This window comes from Gorilla gorilla, chromosome 15, assembly GCF_029281585.2.
Source record: "Gorilla gorilla gorilla isolate KB3781 chromosome 15, NHGRI_mGorGor1-v2.1_pri, whole genome shotgun sequence".
Lineage (NCBI taxonomy): Eukaryota > Metazoa > Chordata > Mammalia > Primates > Hominidae > Gorilla > Gorilla gorilla.
The window spans coordinates 91,143,752-91,166,684 of NC_073239.2; the positions used below are offsets into that span (position 1 = coordinate 91,143,752).

General features: G+C 50.9%; 1 protein-coding gene and 1 pseudogene across 10 annotated transcripts; one reads left to right on the forward strand and one right to left on the reverse strand.

Moving 5' to 3' along the window:
* Positions 1–1,251: 1,251 nt before the first annotated feature.
* ABCD4 (ATP binding cassette subfamily D member 4) lies at positions 1,252–19,531 on the reverse strand. 10 transcript variants are annotated; one of them, XM_004055432.5, is made up of 19 exons: positions 19,339–19,531; positions 16,616–16,734; positions 16,015–16,142; positions 14,410–14,549; positions 12,818–12,934; positions 12,316–12,441; positions 11,610–11,660; positions 8,433–8,527; positions 8,027–8,148; positions 7,830–7,921; positions 7,566–7,655; positions 5,567–5,775; positions 5,303–5,394; positions 4,756–4,792; positions 3,983–4,032; positions 3,474–3,526; positions 3,077–3,153; positions 1,983–2,098; positions 1,252–1,811 (listed from the first exon to the last, which is right to left on the reverse strand). In XM_004055432.5, exons 1-19 carry the CDS (start codon positions 19,374–19,376, stop codon positions 1,743–1,745), a joined length of 1,821 nt encoding a protein of 606 aa, XP_004055480.3. In that variant the 5' UTR covers positions 19,377–19,531; the 3' UTR covers positions 1,252–1,742. The 10 variants fall into 10 exon arrangements, 7 of the variants coding, with proteins under 7 accessions (XP_004055480.3, XP_055216897.1, XP_030857615.1 ...); XM_055360922.2 differs by lacking the exon at positions 16,616–16,734 and having other exon boundaries at positions 19,339–19,468; XM_031001755.3 differs by lacking the exons at positions 16,015–16,142; positions 16,616–16,734 and having other exon boundaries at positions 19,339–19,427.
* A 2,039-nt stretch (positions 19,532–21,570) lies between these two features.
* On the forward strand, positions 21,571–22,724 carry LOC134757142 (activated RNA polymerase II transcriptional coactivator p15-like; annotated as a pseudogene).
* Positions 22,725–22,933: the final 209 nt, after the last annotated feature.

Consider the following 22,933-nt stretch of genomic DNA (forward strand, 5'->3'; position numbering starts at 1 on the left):
CGACTCATGTAAGAGTAGTCTCCATCTCTGACATGAGGGAGGGATAGAGGTGCAGAGTGTGCCCCTAGGAGTAGCTTTCTTGGGCAGTTTCTGTGAGGGAGAAGGCTAAGTGTTAAGAACAGAACAGCACTGGGAACCAGTTAGAGGCAGAGGAAGCAGCAAATGCAAAGACCCTGAGATAGGAATGAATTGGTCTCCAAAATAATCTGGATGCTGGGCATAGGAGCTCCTGCCTGTGGTCCCAGCTACTTGAGAGGCTGTGGTGGGAGGATCACTTGAGCCCGGGAAGTCAAGGCTGCAATAAGCTGTGATTATGCCACTAGATTACAGCCTGGGCTACAGAGTGAGGTGTGAGACACTGTCTCAAAAATAAATAAGTAAATAAAAAATAAAAATAAAATAACTTGGCAGCGGCAGCAGCGTCTGTGAAAAAGGCTTAGGAGCTGAAGAAGTCAGTAAGGATAGAGTAAGTCATTTTTAAGTGGTACCAAGAAGGCGTTAAATAATCTTATATTTTACAGTGAGAAAATACAATTCTCACTCCATCTTTCTAATTTTATTAAGGAGAAAAATCTCAGTTGAGTGCCAGTCCGTCTAACTCCTCACCTCCCTTTTTTACAAAATGAACAAGCCTCAGGTCCAGAGTCTATGCAGGCAACAGCATCTAGCCGTAAGTTAATAACACCGATGGTTTTTCTTGTATTTATTTTTAGTTACTTTCCATCTATGTTAAGTGTAAAATTTCACTTAAAAATCCATTTAAACTTAAAAGGTGAGTTTGTTTTTAAAAATATTAAGTAACTCAAGTACTAGAAGTACAGAAGCCTGGCAAAAATTATGAAGGTAAGGAAGGTAATACGTAGACAACTGAACTGGAGGGGCACTGGTCTGAGTGAGGACTTTGGGCACAGTAACTCCACCTCACGCTTTGTGCTTTCTGGGTTTTGTCTAATTTGCTGTTGTTGTTCCCTAATATAGACTATTTTTTTAGAAAACCCAACCTTATTTTGGCTAAGGGGAAAGGGATTTACTTTCATTTGGGTTAAGGTAGGGCAGACCAAAGGCCCCTAGAAGTTAGTGGTTCAGGTTCTAACTACACAACACTGACAAGTGGAAAGGGAGATGTGGGGAGAAGTGAAAAACCTTGGGCAGAAGATTCCAGAACAGCAGAGTGTGCTTCCCTTCCCACCAAGCTGTCAAACACAAATCTGGAGATTCAATAAAAAAGATCATTCCATGATAGAGAAGACAGAAAGCTGTAATTCTTTTTAATGTTTAACTTTTCTTTGTAAAAAACTTATTAAAAAACTTAAATGGTCAGTTAAAGTTAAAAATCTATTGCTGCACAATTTAACTGATTAAAAGATTTCCAGATCTCTTGACTCCAAGAGATCTCTTTCCACCCTGACCTTTCATTTCTTACAGATCTCACACTGCCAGATTTCTCTTTAGCAAACATGATCTGAAATCATTTGTAGGTCATCAGCACTTCAAGCATATGGAGGCTCTGGCTGAGGCAGCAGAGTCCTGGGAGACTGAACACTGGGAGACTCAGTGTCCCCCACAGAAACCTAGACCTGGGCTCAGCCCACCACTGCTAGGGGTCCTGCACAGGACCCATGTGGCTCCTGCACGGGATCTATGTGGCGAACCTGAGCTCGATCTTCGCTGTCAGTCCTCCTGGTCTCTCCTGAGGGCTGCCGACCCGCCAGAGTGTGGCTCTCCTTCCAAAAGCCAGAGCTTCATTCCACTTTGATTCTCATTAGCTCCCATCTTCCTCCTCCACAGAGTTTCAGAACCAAGGAATGAAACTACAAGAGACCACCACCACATGGAGATCAGGCTGCCCTGGCCACCGGCAGAGGAGGCCACTCGGTTCTCTCTGCTACTGCTACTCCCCGTTTTGAGGGGCCTCTGGCCCTGGCCAGGCTGAGCCTTTGGGTTCTTTCTCCTCCTCAGGCCATCCTTGTGAGCACAGGTACCTTCTCAAGGCTCTGCCGATGTCCCACACTGATGAATGTCATCCCCAGCTGCTGGCCGATGCGATAGAGCTCGCTCTCCACCTCCTCTGTCAGGGCACTGGTGGCTTCATCAAGCACTGAGGGGGCAGAGCACAGAGGAAGAGATCAAAGCCCTGCCCTCTGCCGCCGCTGCTTCTCCTCCCACCCATACTCAACCCCAGCTGGGACCCAGGGGAGGCTGAAAGCTGCTCTGGCTTCCAGAAGCCCTGCCTCAGGGAGAAGGATGGGCCAGAGGAGCAGAGGGCCAGACTCTCTGAGGGAATCGCCTGTGAGCAGTTGCATGAAATCTCTCAGCTTCTACAGATAAGCACCAGCCACTCCCTGGGACCACTCAATCCAGGGAATCCCAGTCCCCCGCAAGAATGTCAGTCTTTGGAAAAGTCCACACCCATCCCCCTGCCAGGCACAGCTTGGTGGGAGAGGAGGATGGGTGCCCATTCATTTGATGGTGGAGCAGAGGAGCATAAAATTATAACCCTTCAAGGTCGGCTCCTGGCTCCAGCTGCTGCCAGGCAAAAAGCTTATGAGCTGGGCATAGTGGTTCATGCCTGTAATCCCAGCACTTTGGGAGGCCAACGTGGGTGGATGGCCTGAGTCCAGGAGCTCCAGACCAGCCTGGGCAACATAGCATGACCCTGTCTCTACAAAAATAAAAATAAAAAAATTAGCAGGGTGTGGTGGCACATGCCTGTAGTCCCGGCTACTCAGGAGGCTGAGGTGGGAGGATCACTTAAGCCTGGGAGTTCCAGGCTGCATTGAGCCATGACTGTGCTCCTGTACCCCAGCCTGGGTGACAGAGTGAGACTGTCTCAAAAAAAAAAAGAAAAAAGAAAACAGAAGAAAATAAAACTTATGAGCTGGCAGTACGGCATATTCAGTGTTACTCTGACGATGCCAAGCACTGTTTACACGGGCAGGGCCTGCTGTCCTCTCCAGCAGGGAATGAGGAGAAGCCCAGTCATTCACAGGTGTGCCTGGGTGCCTGTGAACACATGCTGCTACACCCGTGAGTGCAGACAGCACATGGCATGTGCAGCCACAAGGCGAGACCTCACCTGCGTACTTCGGCTGCAGGTAAAAGAGTCGGGCAAAGGAGAGCCGTTGCATCTCCCCCGGGGACAGAACATCATACCTGAGGAAAGGGAGGAGAGAGGACTGCTAGAGGAGGAAGAATATAGCTTGGCTTTTACCTAGAATGGTCTGGGTAGGAAGAGGTTTCTCTGCACAGAGGTGAGCCCCAGGAGACAGAAGCCCCTCCCCTTTCGACCACAGGCCTACAGCCCTCACAGAGTGAGGCAAAACTCTGTTCCCAAGGGCATAAACTTGCACCCGACTGACCAGCCAAACATCTGGACTTTGGGGTCAGGAGCCGTTCCATTCCTTGACAGGGACCCTGAAACCCACTGTCTTTATGGTGGGGCTATCTCTGGAGCAGCCAAGCTCTTTTCTTACCAGTTCCAGTCCACCTGCTGGTCCAGACCCTCTGTCCTTGCCACCAAGTTGGACTGTAACAGACCCAGAGGGCAGGATGTCCATGAAATGGCCAGCCCTGCTACCTGCCATCATGGGGAACCTCCCTCACTCCCCAGCACACACACACACCTCTAAGACAAATATATGCCCCAGTGGCATACCAAGGTGGGGGACTGTGGGACGGTCTGCCCCAGGCAGAGAGGAATATTCTACCAATGACACTGTTTAGACTTGCTGGAGCATGATGACAGTAAAAAGCAAACCGCCTTCATCAATCCTATTCTTGTTTTAAAATTCTCCAATGAGAGCACTACCCCCTTCATGCCTAAACCTGGCCAACAGCATGCACTGTCAACTGATACTCCCATTCTCCACCCCAGGTTCAGACTTCCAGTCCTGGGCCCAGGCACAGCAGGGCCAGCACCTGCCTACCTGTAGCTGGTGCTCCCAGGTGGGCTCGGGTCCTGAGGGTCCCTCTCCCCACTTACCAGGCCTGCCAATTCCAAGAACCTCAAGATCCTCTCATCATCGGCAGAACCTGCACAACAAAGAAGCCTTCTGCAAAAAGCCAGAGCCTCCTGGCTGGTCAAAATAGACAGGGCAAGGCTGTACACAGTGGCTCACGCCTGTAATCCCAACACTTTGGGAGGCCGAGGCGGGTGGATCACAAGGTCAGGAGATGGAGATGGAGACCACCCTGGCCAACACGGTGAAACCCTGTCTCTACTAAATATACAAAAATTAGGCAGGCGTGGTGGCATGCACCTGTAGTCCCAGCTACGGAAGAGGCTGAGGCAGGGGAATTGCTTGAACCCGGGAGGTGGAGGTTGCAGTGAGCCGAGATCACACCACTGCACTCCAGTCTGGGTGACAGAGTGAAACTCCATCTCCAAAAAAAAAAAAAAAAAAAAAGAATAGACAGGGCACATCATGGATGATGGCAGGGGTGGGGGCCCCAGAATGCTGGGCGAAGGCTTTGAAACCACAGGTTGCAGATCTTCATAAGGGAAGGGATGGGTGAAGGAAGGCATCACTTTCCTTGTCCCAATGGGCATCTCTCCTTAAGGACAGAAAGACAGAATGAGGTGAGATCTGGGTACAGACCCCAAAACAGTCAAAGGAAGAGGAGAGGAGCCCCTCTTTCTTGAATCAGCGGCCTGGCTGAAGCCTCTCCCAAAGGGCGCAGATGAGGCCACAGTCAGGTAGAGCAGAGACAACCATGACAGAAGGAAAGGACATGACCTAAGGAGGACCAGCTCACCTGAGTCGGGGTAGACCTCCTTCAGGGGATATATCACCTGAGAAAAGAAAAAAACCACACCAGCCTAGGAGGAGGGCGAGCAAAAGACGGAGCTGCACACAGCCCACCCTCCCTCCAGAACCCACTGGAACCTCCCAAGGAGGAGAGGTGGGAACGCCTGGCCTGGGTCAGATGGGAGAGGCTCTGGCCCGCAGACAGCAGGGCAAGGTCCCTACAACCTTCAGAAGTGTGTTTAGGGGGAACACTCTGACAGCCTCCTGAGAGCAGGGGCCCCAGAATCTGACCTTGGGTGTTTGACATACGCGTGTGGTATTTGGCGTGAGTCCTTGCCCCATTTACCTGCCTCAGGAGCTGCTCTGAGTAGTGGGCCCAATCCATGGATGTGAATAGAAGGTTCTTAGAGCCAGCAGTTCCCAGGCCCGGGCCACTTCACCACCTCACCTTTTGCCCTGACTCTAGGACCTGAGACTTGTCACAGTGCCAGAGGTCCCAGCTGTGGGTGGGCGGGGTTGAGGAGGGAGGAGTGGGCCCCCTGAACTAGGCTGACCTGCTCCCGAAGGGTCCCGTCAGTGAAGAACGGCTTTTGTGGCAGGAATAGCACCCCATGGGGCCCAAAGTCCGTCAGCATCTGCACTGAGCCTGCAGAGCCCATAGAAACCTCCATTGTGAGATCTCCCAGAAGAGGCAACTGCCTGTCTCCTCTCTTCCTTGTTCGCCAACAGAAAAGAATAGATTCTACCACACCGTCCCTGCCTTCACTCCACCCCTAGGGCCCAGGCTGGGTCAGAGGCAGGGAGGGCCTGGCTCTCACCCCGTGTACTCGTCCAGAGGCCGCCCAGAACCCGGAGCAAGGAGGTCTTGCCAGTGCCCGTGTTGCCTGTGATGAGCAGGCTCTGTCCCTCGGAGATCTTTAGGCTCAGATCCTTGATTAGGGGTTTGTCAGAGGAGGGGGCAGAGATGGAGACCCGCTCAAGGAGAAATGCTGTGTCTGCTGGCTCTGCCGCTGGCCACCCTGGGGGTCTGTGTCAGAGAAGAGAGGAGGCGTGAGGAAGATGGGCAGGGTCAGTATTGCTGTGGAGGAGGCACTGCTCCCGGGAGCCACCACCTGTGGATTATTATGGGCTGACTTGCATCCTCCCAAAATCACATGCTGAAGTCCAGCCCCCTAGTGACTCAGAATGTAACTGCATTCGGAGATTCGGAGGCAGGGTCTTTTTTTTTTTTTTTTTTGAGAGAAAGTCTTGCTGTCACCCAGGCTTGAGTGCAGTGGAGCTATCTCAGCTCACTGCAACCTCCGCCTCCTGGGTTCAAGCGATTTTCCTGTCCCAGCCTCCTGAGTAGCTGGATTACAGGTGCCCACCACCGTGCCCATATTTTTAGTAGAGACAGGGTTTCGCTATGTTGGCCAGTCTGGTCTTGAACTTGTGACCTCAGGTGATCTGCCCACCTCAGCCTCCCAAAGTGGTGGGATTATAGACGTGAGCTTCCGTGCCCAGCCGGAGGCAGGGTCTTTAAAGAGATGATGTTAACATGAAGTTGTTGGGGTGGGACCCTAATCCAATATGACTGGTGTCCTCTTAAGATAGAGGTGGCAGGGGCACGCACATACAAAGGAAAGGCCATGTGAGGACACAGCAACAAGGTGGCCATCTACAAGCCAAGGAGTGGCCTAAGAAACCAACCCTGCTGACAACTTGATCGTGGACCATAAGCATCCAGAATTGTGAGAAAATTAATTTCTATTGTTTAAGCCACCCGGTTTGTGGTTTTCTATCATGGCAGCCTGAGCACATTAATACAGGGGTAGGGGTGGAACTTCTACTCTCTGCCTGGCTGGACAAAGCCCCTTATGGGACTGATCTTACTCAGTCTAATGCCCATGAGTCTTAAATATCATCACAGATGAGGACACTAAGAGTCAGGTGGCTAAGTAACTGCCCAGGTTGCAGAGCGGTATTCAACAAATTCTAATGCTGGTGGGTCTTCATGGCATCACAGTGTGACCAGAGTACTAATAACATGAATGGGAGTGGTTAAAGCTAAATGGTTCTGGAGTTTCTGGCTCTGCATGGATGCCTGGCTCCCCACAGAACAGCAATTCCAGTTTCCTACAGACCCTCCTTCATGCCCAGCCTCTGGACTCATGGTTGCATGAAGCTTTCATTTGGAACAGAAGCAACAGTTAAGGTATTAGCTCCTAAGAAAAGCAAGTTGAGTGTAGGCCCTGGAATTCAGACTGATTTTTGAAAGCTTATGATGTGACCACTGTCCAAGCACTTTCCATGGATGATGATATCTAATCCTTACAAGTGAAGGAAGTTCATTATGACCTCCTTTTCAGACATGAAGAAACAGAACAGTTAGGTAATCTGCCCAAGGAAAGTGTGGAGACCAAGCAAATGCTGAATGCACAGAAATATTACAGATCCACGCAGACACACGAATACAGACATCTCTGGGGCTGAGTGAGGTGGGGGAACAAAGACAGACATGCTCCAAGGAAAGGGGCAGGGAGAGGAATCAGTGGGAGGAGGAAGCACAGGAAGGGGAGGACACTGCAGATTCCTGTTATCTCAGGCAGAAGGTGTGTGTACTTTGCTTCCACTGGCCGGGGGAATGGTGTAAATTAACACAACAGATGCCGGAACAGCAACATCGACTGTGAACTTACATGTGCCTGGCATTCCATTTCCATTTACTCCTTACAACTCTGCTGCCCAGTTGGGAAAGGGCAGGACTCCAGGGTAACCCAAACCAGGTGATGCCACAGCCTGCAGCCTCAACTACTGCTCTGCCAGCCCGCTACTCACGTGTCCAAGCCCCACTCGCTCTCGCCCAGGATCTCGCAGTCCTGTGACTTCAGGGACATGTCCAGAAGCGTCTCCCGAAGCTGCCCAATTCTGAACAAGAAAAGAAAATCTGAGGCAGGGTCTGGGAGCCAGGTGAAGGTGAATTCCTTTTCCTATCTCACACCCACGAGTGCATGGTATGTCTCTGTTCCTTTTTTCACTCAGCCACTTCTTCCAGCAGCACACACTTTGCTCAGGAGCCAGAGGGGTGGGACACGGCCTCACCTGTGCGTGTAGCCAGCCACATCTGAGAGCGTCGTGGACAGGTCGATGAGCTGGGTGAAGCAGCTGATGAGGTAGATGCACACAAAGGCATTCTGGACAGGATGGGAAGAGGTCAAGCAGGTCTCGACTCCAGCCCACAGACACTGGGCCAAGGACAGAGAGGGACAGCATGTGGGGTCACCAAGAGGGAGTCTCACCTTGCTGACCAGGGTGCTAAGCTCTGCGGGACTCAGGTCTCCATAGACCCCACTGAAAATGGGGATTGCGATGACAACGTAACTCAGGATGCTGCCCAGATAGTCAAAGGTGTTGATGCCGACTGCAGAAAACAGATCTGTGAGACACCCAGGAACCATCCACATGCCCTACAGCGGACACAACCCTAAGACAGGGAGCAGGACGCCAAGTAGGGCCACGTGGTCTCTCTGGATCCTCATTCTCCTGAGGATACTCACAGAAAGGCAACAGCCTCCCCTCCCCATCCCCGGTTAATTCCTTCATCATGGCACATTTATCCTTGCAGACAGGAGGTAGAGAGGTGTGGGAAGGGAAGCAGACCAGTCCAACCCCATGGTTCCCACTTCCCTGGGCCCCCTCGCCTACTGTACAGCCAGAGCTCCTTGGACATCAGCTCCCTCTGGGTCTGAAGGAGTCTCTGCAGCCTGCGGTCTGTCCTCATGTGCTCCACATGCCCAGCTCTGACAAGGAAAGGCTGGGATGTCCACAGGGCTGGAGAGGTTCAGCCAGGTTGGGGGGCCGCCTATCCCATATCACACCCTCCTTTGGAAACCAAGGCCATTCCCAGCCGCCCTGTCCGGGAGGGAGGTGGGGGGGTTAGCCCCCCACCTGGCCGGCCACCCGGCCCGAGAGGTGAGGGGCGCCTCTGCCCGGCCGCCCCTACTGGGAAGTGATGAGCCCCTCTGCCCAGCCAGCCGCTCCGTCCGGGAGGGAGGTGGGGGGTCAGCCCCCCGCCCGGCCAGCCGCCCCGTCTGGGAGGTGAGGGGCGCCTCTGCCCGGCCGCCCCTACTGGGAAGTGAGGAGCCCCTCAGCCCGGCCAGCCGCCCCGTCCGGGAGGGAGGTGGGGGGGTCAGCCCACCGCCCAGCCTGCCGCCCTGTCCGGGAGGGAGGTGGGGGGTCAGCCCCCCGCCCGGCCAGCCGCCCCGTCCGGGAGGGAGGTGGGGGGGTCAGCCCCCCGCCGGCTAGCCGCCCCGTCCGGGAGGGAGGTGGGGGTTCAGCCCCCCACCTGGCCAGCCGCCCCATCCGGGAGGTGAGGGGCGCCTTTGCCCGGCCACCCCTACTGGGAAGTGAGGAGCCCCTCTGCCCAGCCAGCCGCCCCGTCCAGGAGGGAGGTGGCGGGGGTCAGCCCCCTGCCCGGCCAGCCGCCCCGTCCGGGAGGTGAGGGGCGCCTCTGCCTGGCCACCATCCCGTCTGGGAGGTGTACCCAACAGCTCATTGAGAACAGGCCATGATGACAATGGCGGTTTTGTGGAATAGAAAGGGGGGAAAGGTGGGGAAAAGATTGAGAAATCGGATGGTTGCCGTGTCTGTGTAGAAAGAGGTAGACATGGGAGACTTTTCATTTTGTTCTGTACTAAGAAAAAATTCTTCTGCCTTGGGATCCTGTTGATCTGTGACCCTACCCCCAACCCTGTGCTCTCTGAAACATGTGCTGTATCCACTCAGGGTTGAATGGATTAAGGGCGGTGCAAGATGTGCTTTGTTAAACAGATGCTTGAAGGCAGCATGCTCGTTAAGAGCATCACCACTCCCTAATCTCAAGTACCCAGGGACACAAACACTGCGGAAGGCCGCAGGGTACTCTGCCTAGGAAAACCAGAGAACTTTGTTCACTTGTTTATCTGCTGACCTTCCCTCCACTATTGTCCTGTAACCCTGCCAAATCCCCCTCTGCGAGAAACACCCAAGAATGATCAATAAAAAAAATTAAAAAAAAAAAAAAAAAAAAGAAACCAAGGCCATTCAAATGATCTTGGTCTCAGGCTCTGTTTACTGCTAGCACCCATTCACGGCTTCAGTCATGCCTTATGGTATTGTCTGTGTGAAGAACATAAACTCTAGAGTTGGGCAGACCTAGTTCAAATCCTGGCTCTGGCCAGTTACTAGCTGCGTGACACAGGCAGGCTACTTAAGCCTCCAAGCCTCAGTTTTTTTAATCTATAAAATGGAGCCAATAATAGCTATGTAATAGGTTAGAGTGAGAATTAAAAGTTTCTAAATATAAAGTGCCAAGCACATAAGGAGCCCTCAATAAATAAAAACTATTGTTAAATAAACATACACAGAGCGGTCACTAGGTGTACCAGGCACTGCACTAGCTAGTGCAATAAAGAAATGAGAAAATTATCTCTGTCTTTGAGGAGCTCTCAGTCCAGAGGGCAGGCAGGCACACTGCATTCTTCACTTGGAATCAGGAGTACTAAGTGTGCCCTCAGGGCCATGGCAGCAGATAGGCTTAGCCATTAAGGGAGTCTGGGAAGGCTCTCCAGAGGAGGTGATCTGGGGTTTCAAGGATGGGAAGAAATTCGCTAGGCAGAAAAGGTGGAGGGAGATTTCAGATTTTGCACAGAGGCCACAGAAGAACTCAACTGAAACTCTACAAACTAACCTGCCTTCCCCAGAGCTTCATGAGCAGAGGTTGCAGAATCCAAAAGCAACTTTTTTCTTTTTTTTTTTTTTTTGAGACGGAGTCTTGCTCTGTCACCCAGGCTGGAGTGCAATGGCAGGATCTTGCCTTACTGCAACCTCCGCCTCCCGGATTCAAGCGATTCTCCTGCCTCAGCCTCCCGAGTAGCGGGGATTACAGGTGCCCGCCACCACGCTCAGCTAATTTTTTGTATTTTTAGTAGAGACAGGGTTTCACCATGTTGGCCACGGCTGGTCTCGAACTCTTGACCTCAGGCAATCCACCCGCCTCGGCCTCCCAAAGTGCTGGGATTACAGGCATGAGCCACCATGCCCGGCCTCCAAAAGCAACTTTTTTACACACCCAGCCCTGCCCACCTCACAACCCCACCCCAGCGCAGATTCCCAGTATTTTTGGTGCCCTCAAGTGGTGGAGGTTGCAAACTGCAGCAGAGACTGAGGAGCAAAGGTCCCAGGGCTATCACGTCCACCCCAAGTACAGGTGAGCCAAGGAGTAGCTTCCACTTCTTAAACGCAAACCTCTGCCTGCACTATCAATCCTAACGCTGATTTCAGAGGCCTCACATAAGGCAGAGCACAGGGACCGGTTCTGGCCCTGGAGGGAAGGGATGGGATTTCATGTCGCTGCTGCTGCTCCTGCTGCTGCCTTCAGGAGACCAGACGCTTGGCTCCATTAGACAGCATTGTGGGGAGCAGGTCTCCTGGTTTTCTGAGAAGCTCCCGTTCCATCCCACGCTACAGAGACAAAGGATCAGGCTTGAACCTCAGGCACTGGCAAGAAAGCTTCTTAACAGACAGAAGAGCAGAGGCAGAGGGATGTCTTACAGTCACCAGCAAGAGGATGAGGCATTCATTCATTTGACAATTTCAGGCCCCACACTAGGCCACTAAGACTAAAGCTGGCCACAGTAAGGAACCACCAGCTTCAGAAGCAAACCCCTGGACCTAAGGATGAGGCAGACAAGGGCAGGGGGAGGTAGAGGGAGAGGGTCACAGCCAAGTGTGACAACACTCAGCCCCTGAGCTCGGTGGTGGTGGGAGGGTTGTAGGATTCATCTTTCCTTCTCCACTCTCAGCTCTGGCAAGGCAGAAGGGAAACCCTCTCTCCAGACTCACCTGTAGAAAGCAGCAGGCTCCGCATTCACCCGAATCTGCATGTGCTTGAACCTGGGCGGACCAAAGGGAAATGTGTGCTGACAACAGGGAGTACTGGCCTCACTCTTGTTGGAGTCCTGGATCACAAAGACCCCCCAAGTGGAGCCCGGCTCTGCCTCAAAACCGTGGCTGCCTCAGTCTGACCCTTTCCTGGACTGTTATGGGGTAGAAAAGCCCAGGGCTAGGTGGTGTGGCAGGAGCTCTGCAGAGACAGGGCTGCCCCTCAGCTTTCTGCAGAGAGGACACGGGTATTCCTGCTCACAGCATCTCCTCCTCCCAGGGCCTGGCCCAAAGGAGGGGGACAAGAAGCACAGGGTAGGCGCTGGACCCATTGGCTGCCACACCCAACTGATCCAAGACAGGGCGGTTATGCCAGGGCAGTGAGAAGGCCAAGAGATGACAATGACGATGGTGATGGCCAGGCAGACAGGGTTCTCAGACCTTCTCAGGTATGATTTCATTAATCCTCCTAATCCTCTCAGTAGGCAACGGTACCATTTCCACTTTAGAGACAAGAACATTGAAGCTTGGAGAGGTTAAAGACCTCTCCAAGATCACACAGCTAGTAACTGGCACAGCTAGGATTTGAACTTAGGCAGTCTTACTCCAGATCCCCTTCCTTAACCATTATGCCCCAGCCCAGAAACCTCAAGTGAGGGAGACACACCTAAAATCTCCCTCCAGCTTCTCCTGATGCACCAGCTTCGTCACAATGGGGCCCATCAAAGTTTTGTTCACCACGGTCCCCAGGATGAAATAGCCGAAGATGCTCACAGGCCCGAGCCAGCCTGTGCTGAAATAGAGAGAGACGGAGAGAGGAAGGGAGAGGGTGTGGGGTGCCACCTATCCCCACATGCCTCAGCCCTGACTCCTGTTCCCTCTCGGGTAGCCCCTGTCCAATCTGAGTGGCCCAATGGGCCCTCTGCTCCTATGTGGGGGCATCTGGTATGAGCTCTCAGAGCCAGGATACCTGTGACACTGCAACAACACAGGGCCAAAGGAAGGGCAGGGGCCTGAGCACGTGGGATGGGTGAGCATGTGGGATGGGTGAGCACATGGTAAGGTATGGTGGGAGAGAGGGGAAATAAGCTTCTCTTGGACCTTGACCTGGGAGAGCTGACTGAGGGCCCTCTGGGGAAACACCAGGCTGGGGAGGAGGGAGGCTTCACCTTTGGAAGCACTGGTAAGTGTAGTAGACGAGGGTAAACGGGGAGATGATCAGCTTGCTGGCCATGCTGCTGAGCTGCCGGCAGAATCGCTCCACGTCCTGGCTGATGCGCTGGTCCCTGGAGCCAATGACACAGAGTAGCTGGACCCAGGGAGATGGGCCCAAAGGTAGAGAGAACAAGAAACTTTCACATCACCTCTGCTCTTGACCTTGCCTCACAGTGCTGTGAGCACTGACCCTATGGGAAGAGGGAACCAGACAAGGCTGCTTTCCTAGGGGCAACTAAATCCCAGGGCCTTTAAACAGGGTTCTAGAGAGTTGCATCTTACGCCTCAGTTAATCCCCTGAAAAAGTGGGAACTGAAAGGTCCAGCACCCAGGGGCCTGAGCCAGCTCTGAGCAGAGCCAAAGGAAAACTTGAAGGTAGATGAGCTGTTTTGGATGATCAAGAAGACTATCCCCTTTATCTCAATCCTCCCAAATTTCTCTTATATAAGCCCTAGCCTGGCCCCTTTAGTTATCTGGCTGTGAAAGCTCCAGGCTGCGAGGCACACCTGTAGTCCCAGCTACTCAGGGGGCAGAGGCAGGATGGAAGCCATAGCCATCAGAAAGAGGCCTAGAAGTTAGGCAGCAGCAGCAGCCTCCCACGCACCTTTGCACCAAAGCTAAGCTTGAGCTGAGGTACCCCAAGCAACAAAGTGCTTGCTAGGAAGGTGGTGAGTGAGGGGATGGGTGTGAAGGAGACCCCGTATGTCTCATCTCACCACTAGGGCCATACTGACTCCTATTCCCAATGAGTGACGCGACCTTGGGCAAGTCACTTGCAATCTCTGGGCTTCAGCTTCCTCATCTGTAAAATAACAATAGCTAACTTACACTGAAACACTTGCTATGTGTCAGGCACTGTACATGTGCATTACATGAATGATATTTCATCCTCACTACACCCTTTGAGATAGGAACTATTATTGTCCTCATTTTACAGAAGGGGAACCTGGGGCTTGGTGACTTTAAGAGTTATAACCTGAGTGGTGATAGAATGGAGATTTGAATCCTAGACTGAGTCCTGGATAGCGGTAATTTTTTTTACTGATGAAAATCTAAGAGCTGGTTTTTCTAGCAAGGACATTTTCTTTAGAACCCTCTAAAGAAACCCCTTAGTCTTCTTACTGGAAGACTAAGATATAAAGTATGAAAAGGACAAAAGAAAGCTGCTCCTAACATTTTTCTTTTTTTTAAGAGATGGGGGTTTCTGCTATGTTGCCCAGGCTAGAGTACAGTGGCTATTCCCAAGTGTGCTCACGGTGCACTACTCCTGGGCTCAAGTGATCCTCCTGCCTCAGCCTCCTGAGTTGTTGGGACTACAGGTGCATGCCACTGCACCTGGCAGGCTTCTTCTTTTTAGCTGCCTATTCACAGCCCTGCAGCTTCTCCAGGAGTCCTCTGCAGGGCACCCTCCCCCATGACTCTGGGCAGCAGCATTTGAAAATGACTGTAGATGATCTCCTTGGTGTCTGTCACCAGGAGTCTCCAGGGCTAGGCCAGATGGAAAGGACCACACAGAGTGTAGAAAGGACTGAGTTGGGGCGCCTACGGGTTATCGATGTCATCCCGCAGCACGTTGAGGGTGTAGTACACACGGCCCTGGAAGTAGAGGTGGTGGAGGTGCTCAGTGAGGTCCTTCCTCCAGCTCACATACAGCAGGTTGCAGGTGAACTGATCAAAGCTCTTCAGCTGTGCAGTGGGGGAAGCAAGGGGAAGGGAGAGATGTCTTCCTGAAAATCTCAGCTCAAAGCTCAAGGCTGGCAAGAGCCTCCGCTGACCCATCCCAGCCCATTCTGATTACTCCGTCCACTCAGCACTTTTCTTGTTTAAATCATCAAGTCATGGGACTTTCCCTTCCTCACTCACTCACGTGTTCATTCCTCCACCACATTTTTTTTCTTTGAGATGGAGTTTTACTCTTGTTGCCCAGGCTGGAGTGCAATGGCGCGATCTTGGCTCACCACAACCTCCGCCTCCCAGTTTCAAGCGATTCTCCTGCCTCAGCCTCCTGAGTAGCTGGGATTACAGGCATGCACCACCACGCCCAGCTAATTTTGTATTTTTAGTAGAGACGGGGTTTCTCCATCTTGGTCAGGCTGGTCTGGAACTCCCGACCTCAGGTGATCCGCCCGCCTCGGCCTCTCAAAGTGCTGGGATTACAGGCGTGAGCCACTGTACCCAGCCTCCTTCACCAAATATTAAAGGGCTTACCAGAGGCAAGACCCTCTTTCTACACTGTCTTATTTTGAGAGTAGATGAGCTTCTGAAGATTGGAGACCATATTGTTGATTCCATTTATGTTCTTACTCCTTTGTCCCCCAAGCTTGGGACAGAGATTTGTATGCATAGGTGCTTACTGACCGAAGACCCAACAAAAGTGGCCACGGTACGACGAGAAGTGGCTTCCCCAAGGAAACACAGCCTGGCAGACAGCATTAGGCTTGAGTTCTGGTACAGCCCTGAGTCTCATCATTTACCATTTCCAGGGCACCTATGTGCTAAGCACTAGGGACATTATGAGCTCACAGTTTAGCCAGATAACAATTACAAGCGTGTGAGGAGTGTTACAGCGAGGTAAACTCAAGGAATTCGTTAAGTACAGAAAAAGGGCAGAGTTTGGTGGAGGAGACACAAAGGAGAAAGCTGAGGAAGACCTGAAAGAGGTGACAACGGAGGGATGATGAAAAGTGAGCAGGTGGTAGCCCCCCTACTGAATGAGGGGTAGGGGAGGAGGCCATTCTGCAAGAAAGCACTGTTCAAAGGCTGGGAGGTGTGACATGGTGCCAGGGTGAGTCACAGCCTCGGTCCCGCAGAGAAGGAGCAGCAGCTCTGGCTGCCGAGCCGTTTTAATGAGCTGCCAGAAACAAGAGTTCTAGGAAGGAAAGGGGCAATGATCAGTTCTGCTAAATGCTGAATTAAACCAGAACCTGTGGCCTGGGCCCAGGAGTGGAAACATCTGAGGAATCAGTCCCACGTGGGCCAATAGCAAGATCAACGTGCTTAATAAAGGCAACTATCCCTTTAGTTCCCAGAAAAGGGAGGAAACACACCCCCACAGCTTGCTTCCTGCTTCCTGGAGGCTAAGTTCCACTAGGCATTACAGTCACACTGGACTGGAGAGGACGAGAGACACAGAGAGAGGGAAAGATCTTACCGTGGAGTTCAGAACAATGAGCATGACAGCCAGGAATGTCAGAGTCTTAAACCCTTCCAAGTCTTTGTTTCCCAGGACCCCATAGTACTGACTGGGGATCAAGCCAACCCGGTAGATCACAAATTGCTCTGAAAGGAAGGAGAGGAGTAAGAAATCAGTGATGAGGGGTTAAAAAGAAGGGAGGCTTCTTTCTGAGTCCCTGCCTCATCAGCACCCCAGAGATGAAAAGGGGCCGGGCGCGGTGGCTCACGCCTGTAATCCCAGCACTTTGGGAGGCTGAGGCGGGTGTATCACCTGAGGTCATGAGTTCGAGATCAGCCTGGCCAAGATGGTGAAACCCTGTCTTTACTAAAAAAATACAAAGTTTAGTCGGGCGTGGTGGTAGGTGCTTGTAATCCCAGCTACTCAGGAGGCTAAGGCAGGAGAATCACTTGAACCAGGGAGGCAGAGGTTGCAGTGAGCTGAGATCATGTCACTGCACTCCAGCCTGGGTAACAAGAGAGAAACTCTGTCTCAAAAAAAAAAAAAAAAAAAAAAAAGATGGAAAGGGACCCCAAACCAGAGCTCCCCTCCCTCCTCTAGTCTGGGCTCACTCACTCACCCAGTAGGGTCAGGCACAAAAGGGTCAGGAACATCAAGGCATTCTGTGATGACCAAGAAGGAAACAAAACCTTCAGTATCTGCAGGAACCGCTGGAGAAATTGCAGATCTAACCTGGGCCTGAAGAGAAGGTGGGGAGGCAGAGAGAAGCCCAAGACAGTAATTAAGCCTTAGGGAGTAGTTATTAAGCTCATCCACATTGTTCTGTAGAGGGTCCAAGCCATGCAGAAAGAATGGTTTTCAAATGCTGAAGATGGTAGGCTGGGAACAGACCACGGATACAAAGGAAATTCTTTGGCCAAGCGTGGTGGCTCATGCCTGTAATCCCAGCTACTCGGGAGGCTGAGTCAGGAGAATTGCTTGAACCTGGGAGGCAGAGGTTGCAGTGAGCCGAGATTGCACCATTGCAACAAGAGCCTGGGCAACAAGAGCAAAACTCCGTCTCAAAAACAAAAACAAAAAACTTAAAAAATTACAAATGGATTAAAAATCTAAACGTGAAAAGTAACACTGTCATGTTAATAGAAGGAAATGTAGAAAAATGTCTTAATGAAGATACCTTAAAAACCTATACAGGGGAAAAGTGATGAATTTAACTTCATTAGAGTTAAATGTTTTTATTCAACACAGTGCCATAGATTAAGTTAAAAGACTTGGAGGTGGTATCTGCAGAGTGCAAAACCAACAAGGACTTAAAATCTTTATTTTTTTGAGACGGAGTTTTGCTCGTTGCCCAGGCTGGAATGCAACGGCGCGGTCTCGGATCACTGCAACCTCCGCCTCCCTGGTTCAAGTGATTCTCCTGTGTCAGCCTCCTGACAAGCTGCAATTACAGGTGCATGCCACCATGCCCGGCTAATTTTTGTATTTTTAGTAGGAGACGGGGTTTCATCATATTGGTCAGGCTGGTCTCGAACTCCTGACCTCCGGTGATCCACCTGCCTCGGCCTCCCAAAGTGCTGGGATTACAGGCGTGAGCCACCGCGCCTGGCCTAAAATCTTTTTTTTTTTTTTTTTTTTTGAGACAAGGTCTTGCTCTGTTGCCCAGGCTGGAATGCAGTGGTGCGATCTCAGCTCAGGGCAACCTCTGCCTCCCGGGTTCAAGCGACTGTCCCACCTCAGCCTTTTTAGTGATTGGGAGTACGGGCGTGCGTCAACACGCTCAGCTAGTTTTTGTATTTTTGGTAGAGATGGGGTTTCACCATGTTGCCCAGGCTGATCTTGAACTCCTGGACTCCAGTGGTCCACCTACCTCAGCCTCCCAAAGTGATAGGATGACAGGTGTGAGCCACCGGGTATGGCCAGGATCTAAAATCTAGAGCCTACAAGAATTCCTGCAAGCCAGGAACATAGGAAATCCATAGAGAAGTGGGAAGAGATATAAACAGGCAATTCAAAAAAGGGAAAACCCACGTTTAATAAACACATGAAAATGTAAGCCGGGCGCAGTGGCTCACGTCTGTAATTCCTTTATGCACTGCCCGTCGGGAAGTGTAATCTCTGCACTTCGGGAGGCCGAGGCGGGTGGATCTCCTGAGGTCAGGAGTTCAAGACCAGACTGGCCAACCACCCCCCCCCATCTTTGCTAAAAATACAAAAAATTAGCTGGGTGTGGTGGCGCACGTCTGTAATCCCAGCTACTCAGGAGGCTGAGGCAGAAGAATCGCTTGAACGAGGCGGAGGTTGCAGTGAGCCGAGATCATGCCACTGCACTCCTGCCCGGGCAACAAGAGCAAAACTCCATCTCAAAAGAAAGAAAGAAAGAAAGAAAATGATGTACACGATGGGATACCACCTTACACCCACCAGACTGATAAACATTACAAAACCAGCCGCCACTGAACGATGGAGGGATACCGGGAAACAGGAAGCTTTATGCACTGCCCGTCGGGAAGTATAAACTAGTGTGACCATTCCAAAGAACAATCCAGCAAAATTAGATATGACCAGGACCCAACTCTGGGGGGGATACCCAGAGAAATGCAACAATATGCACAAGGAGACAACTGCCAGAATATTCATTACAGTGTGGCTTGTGGGGGTGTTAATACTAGAAAAAAATCTAGGTATCCACCACTAGGGGAATAAGTCTATGCACACAGCACCCACCATGCAAGCACTCAGAAGTGAAAACAAGATGACTAGCACGGATGGACTCAAAAACACAATGTTGAGGAAAAAGGTTTAAAGAAAAATCACAGCATATTATACTGAAGAATTCGAAACCACTGTATAGATTTCAAAGTAACACTTGCACAAATTTACCCAAGGTGGACCGTAAAGCCACTTACATAACACACCAGAGTGGCTGTCTGAAAAGGGGAGTGAAAGGGGTCTGGGAATAGGAACGAAGAGAGGAAGTGATAAAATAAACAAGGAGCCTTGCACTGGCCCACAGGGTGTCAAGAACTGAGAAGGATCAACTCAATTTTGTGCACCTGAGGTTCTTTTTTCAAAAAAAGAATGCCAGTTGCGAGGGAGAGGGTCCCACACCGCAGGAGATGGCACAAGTCCGGCCAAGAACGGAGGGGGCCGCGGCCGGTGCGGAGCGGCCTCGAGCGGCGGGAGGGCGGACGCCCCTTCGAGAGCTCCTCTTTCTCTCAGAAGTCACGGGGGCGAGACTGGGGCGCCAGGGCGGCGGACGAGGCACGGAGGGCAGGAGAGCCCATTCCCTACAGCCCGGAACTCCTGCTCCCAAACCTCCTCCCCGACCGCCCTGCTTACCTGGCGCCAGCTCCGGGCGCGGGCCCCGGGACCGCCATGACCTGAGACCCGAGGGACTCTGGAACCCAGCTACCCCTAGTTCAGTACCGGGTAGAGTCCGAGGAGGGGCGGGGCCGCGGCTACCACAGAGACGGCGTTGGATAGAGAGGAAGGTGCGGGAGAAGCGGACCTCCCGGAAGCGACCGACGTCTCTAAAAGTACCAGAGAGTGGACTCGGCTGACCCGGCGGCTACAGCGCCCCCATATTTTCTGGGAGACTTCCCTTTTGACAATAGGTATCCGAGAGTGTAACTACTTTATGGCAAGTATTTTAGATTCTGAGTATAATAGATGTTTTACATATTCTCCCAGAGAAGCCAGCATGATCTTTAAAAAAGTATAAATTAGGCTTCCAGCCGGGCGCGGTGGGTTACTCCTGTAATCCCAGCACTTTGGGAGGCCAAGGCGGGAGGATCGCTTGAGCCCAGGAATTCAAGACCAGCCTGGGCAACATGGCAAGACCCCGCCTTTACAAAAGATAAAAGCATTAGCCGGGGATGGTGGCGAGCGCCTGTGGTCCGAGCTACTCTGGAGGCTGAGGCAGGAGAATCACTTGGGCCCGGAAGGTCAAGGCTGCAGGGAGCCTTGACTGTGCCACTGCACTCCAACCTGGGCGACAAAGAGAGACCCTGTCTCAAAAATAAATAAATAGATGATGATGATCGACAGATAAGATAGATAGTTGAATGAATGAAATGCTTATCAGTTGACTCATTAGTACCCAAAAGGAGGTGGGAAATGGCTCAAAAAAAAAAAACAAACAGCATGATCCCACAGGTCCCTAAATTTGAATCTGGATGTGTCTTCTCACTTTCCTCCAATCCTTATTAAGTTTCAACTGCATGCCAAACATTCTACAACATACATGTATCACTTGTATTTATGAAAGTTGCAGTCTAGCTGGGTAGGTCAATCAGTTGACAATTACAGCTTTTTTTTTTTTTTTTGACACGGAGTGTTGCTTTTGTTGCCCCGGCTAGAGTGCAATTGCGCGATATCGGCTCAGGGCAACCTCAGCCTCCCGGATTGAAGCCATCCTCCTGCCTCAGCCTCCCGAGTAGCTAGGATTACAGGCATGTGCCACCACGCCCAGCTAATTTAGTATTTTTAGTAGAGACAGGGTTTCTCCATGTTGGTCAGGCTGGTCTCGAACTCCCGACCTCAGGTGATCCACCCACCTTGGCCTCTCAAAATGCTGGGATTACAGGTGTGAATCACCGTGCCTGGCCTACAGCTGTCTTTATGAAGTGCTATGACAAACATACCATACAGCAGGGGTTCTCAACTTTGGCGCCATTAAGTTTTGGGGCCTGATCATTCTTTGCTGAGTAGGCTTTCCTATGCAATGTAGGATGTTTAGCTGTATCCCAGGCCTCTACGCACTAGATGCCGGTGGCATTCCCTCTGACCTAGGCATCCCAAAATGTCTCTAAACATTGCCAAATGTCCCTTAGGGGAGAAAGGACCGAAATTCCAGCTTTACCCCACCCCCTAGCATTGAGAACCACTGCCCCAGAACCAAAGAGAGAGGCATTTAACTCAGCATGGGGAAAAGTGGAATCTAGAAAGACTTTGAAGAGGAAATAACTTTATTCAAGTATTTCTTATTTTGAAAACCGAAAAAATAGGATGCAATTTTTGAAAAATTAATAAGGCAACCAAAGTATTAAAGCAAGCAACCTCACCTCTCTAGGGTAATCTAGGTTTACAGATCTTGTCCCCTTTCAGTCTCAAAAATGTCCTAGTTTGGTATTCGGTGGCATTACTGTCCCAGGGTGCCTCAGCATTGTCTATTACTGTAAACTTTTAAGAAGTAGCAGGCTGGGCATGGTGGCTCACACCTGTAATCCCAGCGCTTTTGGAGGCCGAAGCAGGCAAATCACCTGAGGTCAGGAGTTCAAGTCCAGCCTGGCCAACATGACGAAATCCCGTCTTTACTAAAAATACAAAAATTAGCCAGGTGTGGTGGCAGGTGCATGTAATCCCAGCTACTTGGGAGGCTGAGGCAGGAGAATTACTTGAACCCAGGAGGCGGAGGTTGCATTGAGCTGAGATTGTGCCATTGTACTCCAGCCTGGGTGACAGAGTGAGACTGTTTCAAAAAAAAAAGAAAAAGAAAAAGAAGAAGTAATACACCAGAGTTACCAGTGAGCAAGCGGGAGGGTCTTTGGCTACTGGAGTGCAGCGGAGCAGAGCAATGCCCAAATCAAAGGAACTTATTTCTTCAAGCTCTTCTGGCAGCGGTTCTGACAGTGATGTTGACAAAAAGTTAAAGAGGAAAAAGCAGGTTGCTCCAGAAAGACCTGTAAAGAAGCAAAAGACTGGTGAAACTTGAAGAGCTCTATCATCTTCCAAAGAGAACAGCAGCAGCAGCACAGATGATAACATGATGTTTCAGGTTAGGAAAATGAGGTACATTAATGTTTGGGATTTTTTTTTTCTAGACTTGTCCCCCAAGGCTGGAGCGCAATGGCACGATCTTGGCTCACTGCAACCTCTGCCTCCCAGGTTCAAGCAATTCTCCTGCCTCAGCCCCCTGAGGAGCTGAGACTGCAGGCACTCGCCACCATGCCTGGCTAATTTCTGTCTTTCATGTCGAGACAGGGTTTCACCATGTTGGCCAGGCTGGTCTTGAACTCCTGACCTCAAGTGATCTGCCCACCTTGGCCTCCCAAAGTACTAGGATTACAAGTGTGAGCCACCAAGCCGGGCCAGTGTTTGGGATTTTAAAGGGTAATTGATATTAAATAATATTGGATGGATCCAGAAGGTGAAATGAAACCAGGAAGAGAAGGTATTTCTTTGAATTTGGAGCAAAGAAGCCAGCTGAAGGAACAGATTTTTTTAAATTTAAATTTAAAGATTATATATATATATATATATATAATATATGTAAAAATATATATGTAAAATATATATATGTAAAAATATACATATATATATATATATATATTTTTTTTTTTTTTTTGAGACAGAGTCTTGCTCTGTTGCCCATGCTGGAGTGCAGTGGTGGGATCACAGCTGACAGCAGCCTCCATCTCCTGGGCTCAAGTGATCCACCTCAGCCTCCTTAGTAGCTGGGACTATAGATGCTGGCATCACACACAGCTAATTAAAAAAAATTTTTTTTGTAGAGAAGGCAGGGGTGGGGGGAGGTGTCTCACTGTGTTGTCCAGGCTAGTCTTAAATTCCTAGGCTCAAGTGATCCTCCACCTTTGCCTCCCTAAGTGCTGGGATTACAGGTGTGACCCACTGCACCTGGCCAAGAACAGATTTCTGGTACTGATGATGCAGTTAAGAAAACTGTGAAATCCAAGGCATATAAAACCTATAGTGTTCTAGTGTAGTTGGTTTGTGTGTGTGTGTGTGTGTGTGTATGTGTGTGTGTGGTTTTTTTTTTTTTTTTTTTGACAGGTTCTTGCTCTGTGGTCCAGGTAGAGTGCAGTGGGGTAATAATCACAGCTCACTGCAGTCTCCAACTCCTCCCACCTCAATCTCCTGAGTAGCTGGGGCTACAGGTATGCGCCAACATGCCTAGCTAATTTTTAAGTTTTTT

Excerpts from the sequence above, each read along its gene's own strand:
- ABCD4 (XM_055360920.2), bottom strand. The coding sequence starts at position 19,376 with ATGGCGGTCCCGGGGCCCGCGCCCGGAGCTGGCGCCAG. Across the intron at positions 16,143-16,615 it reads TTTGTGCCTGACCCTACTGG|AGCAATTTGTGATCTACCGG; the intron begins GTGAGTGAGTGA and ends CCTTCCTTTCAG. Across the intron at positions 5,395-5,566 it reads CCTCTGGACGAGTACACGGG|GCTCAGTGCAGATGCTGACG; the intron begins GTGAGAGCCAGG and ends TGGGCTCTGCAG.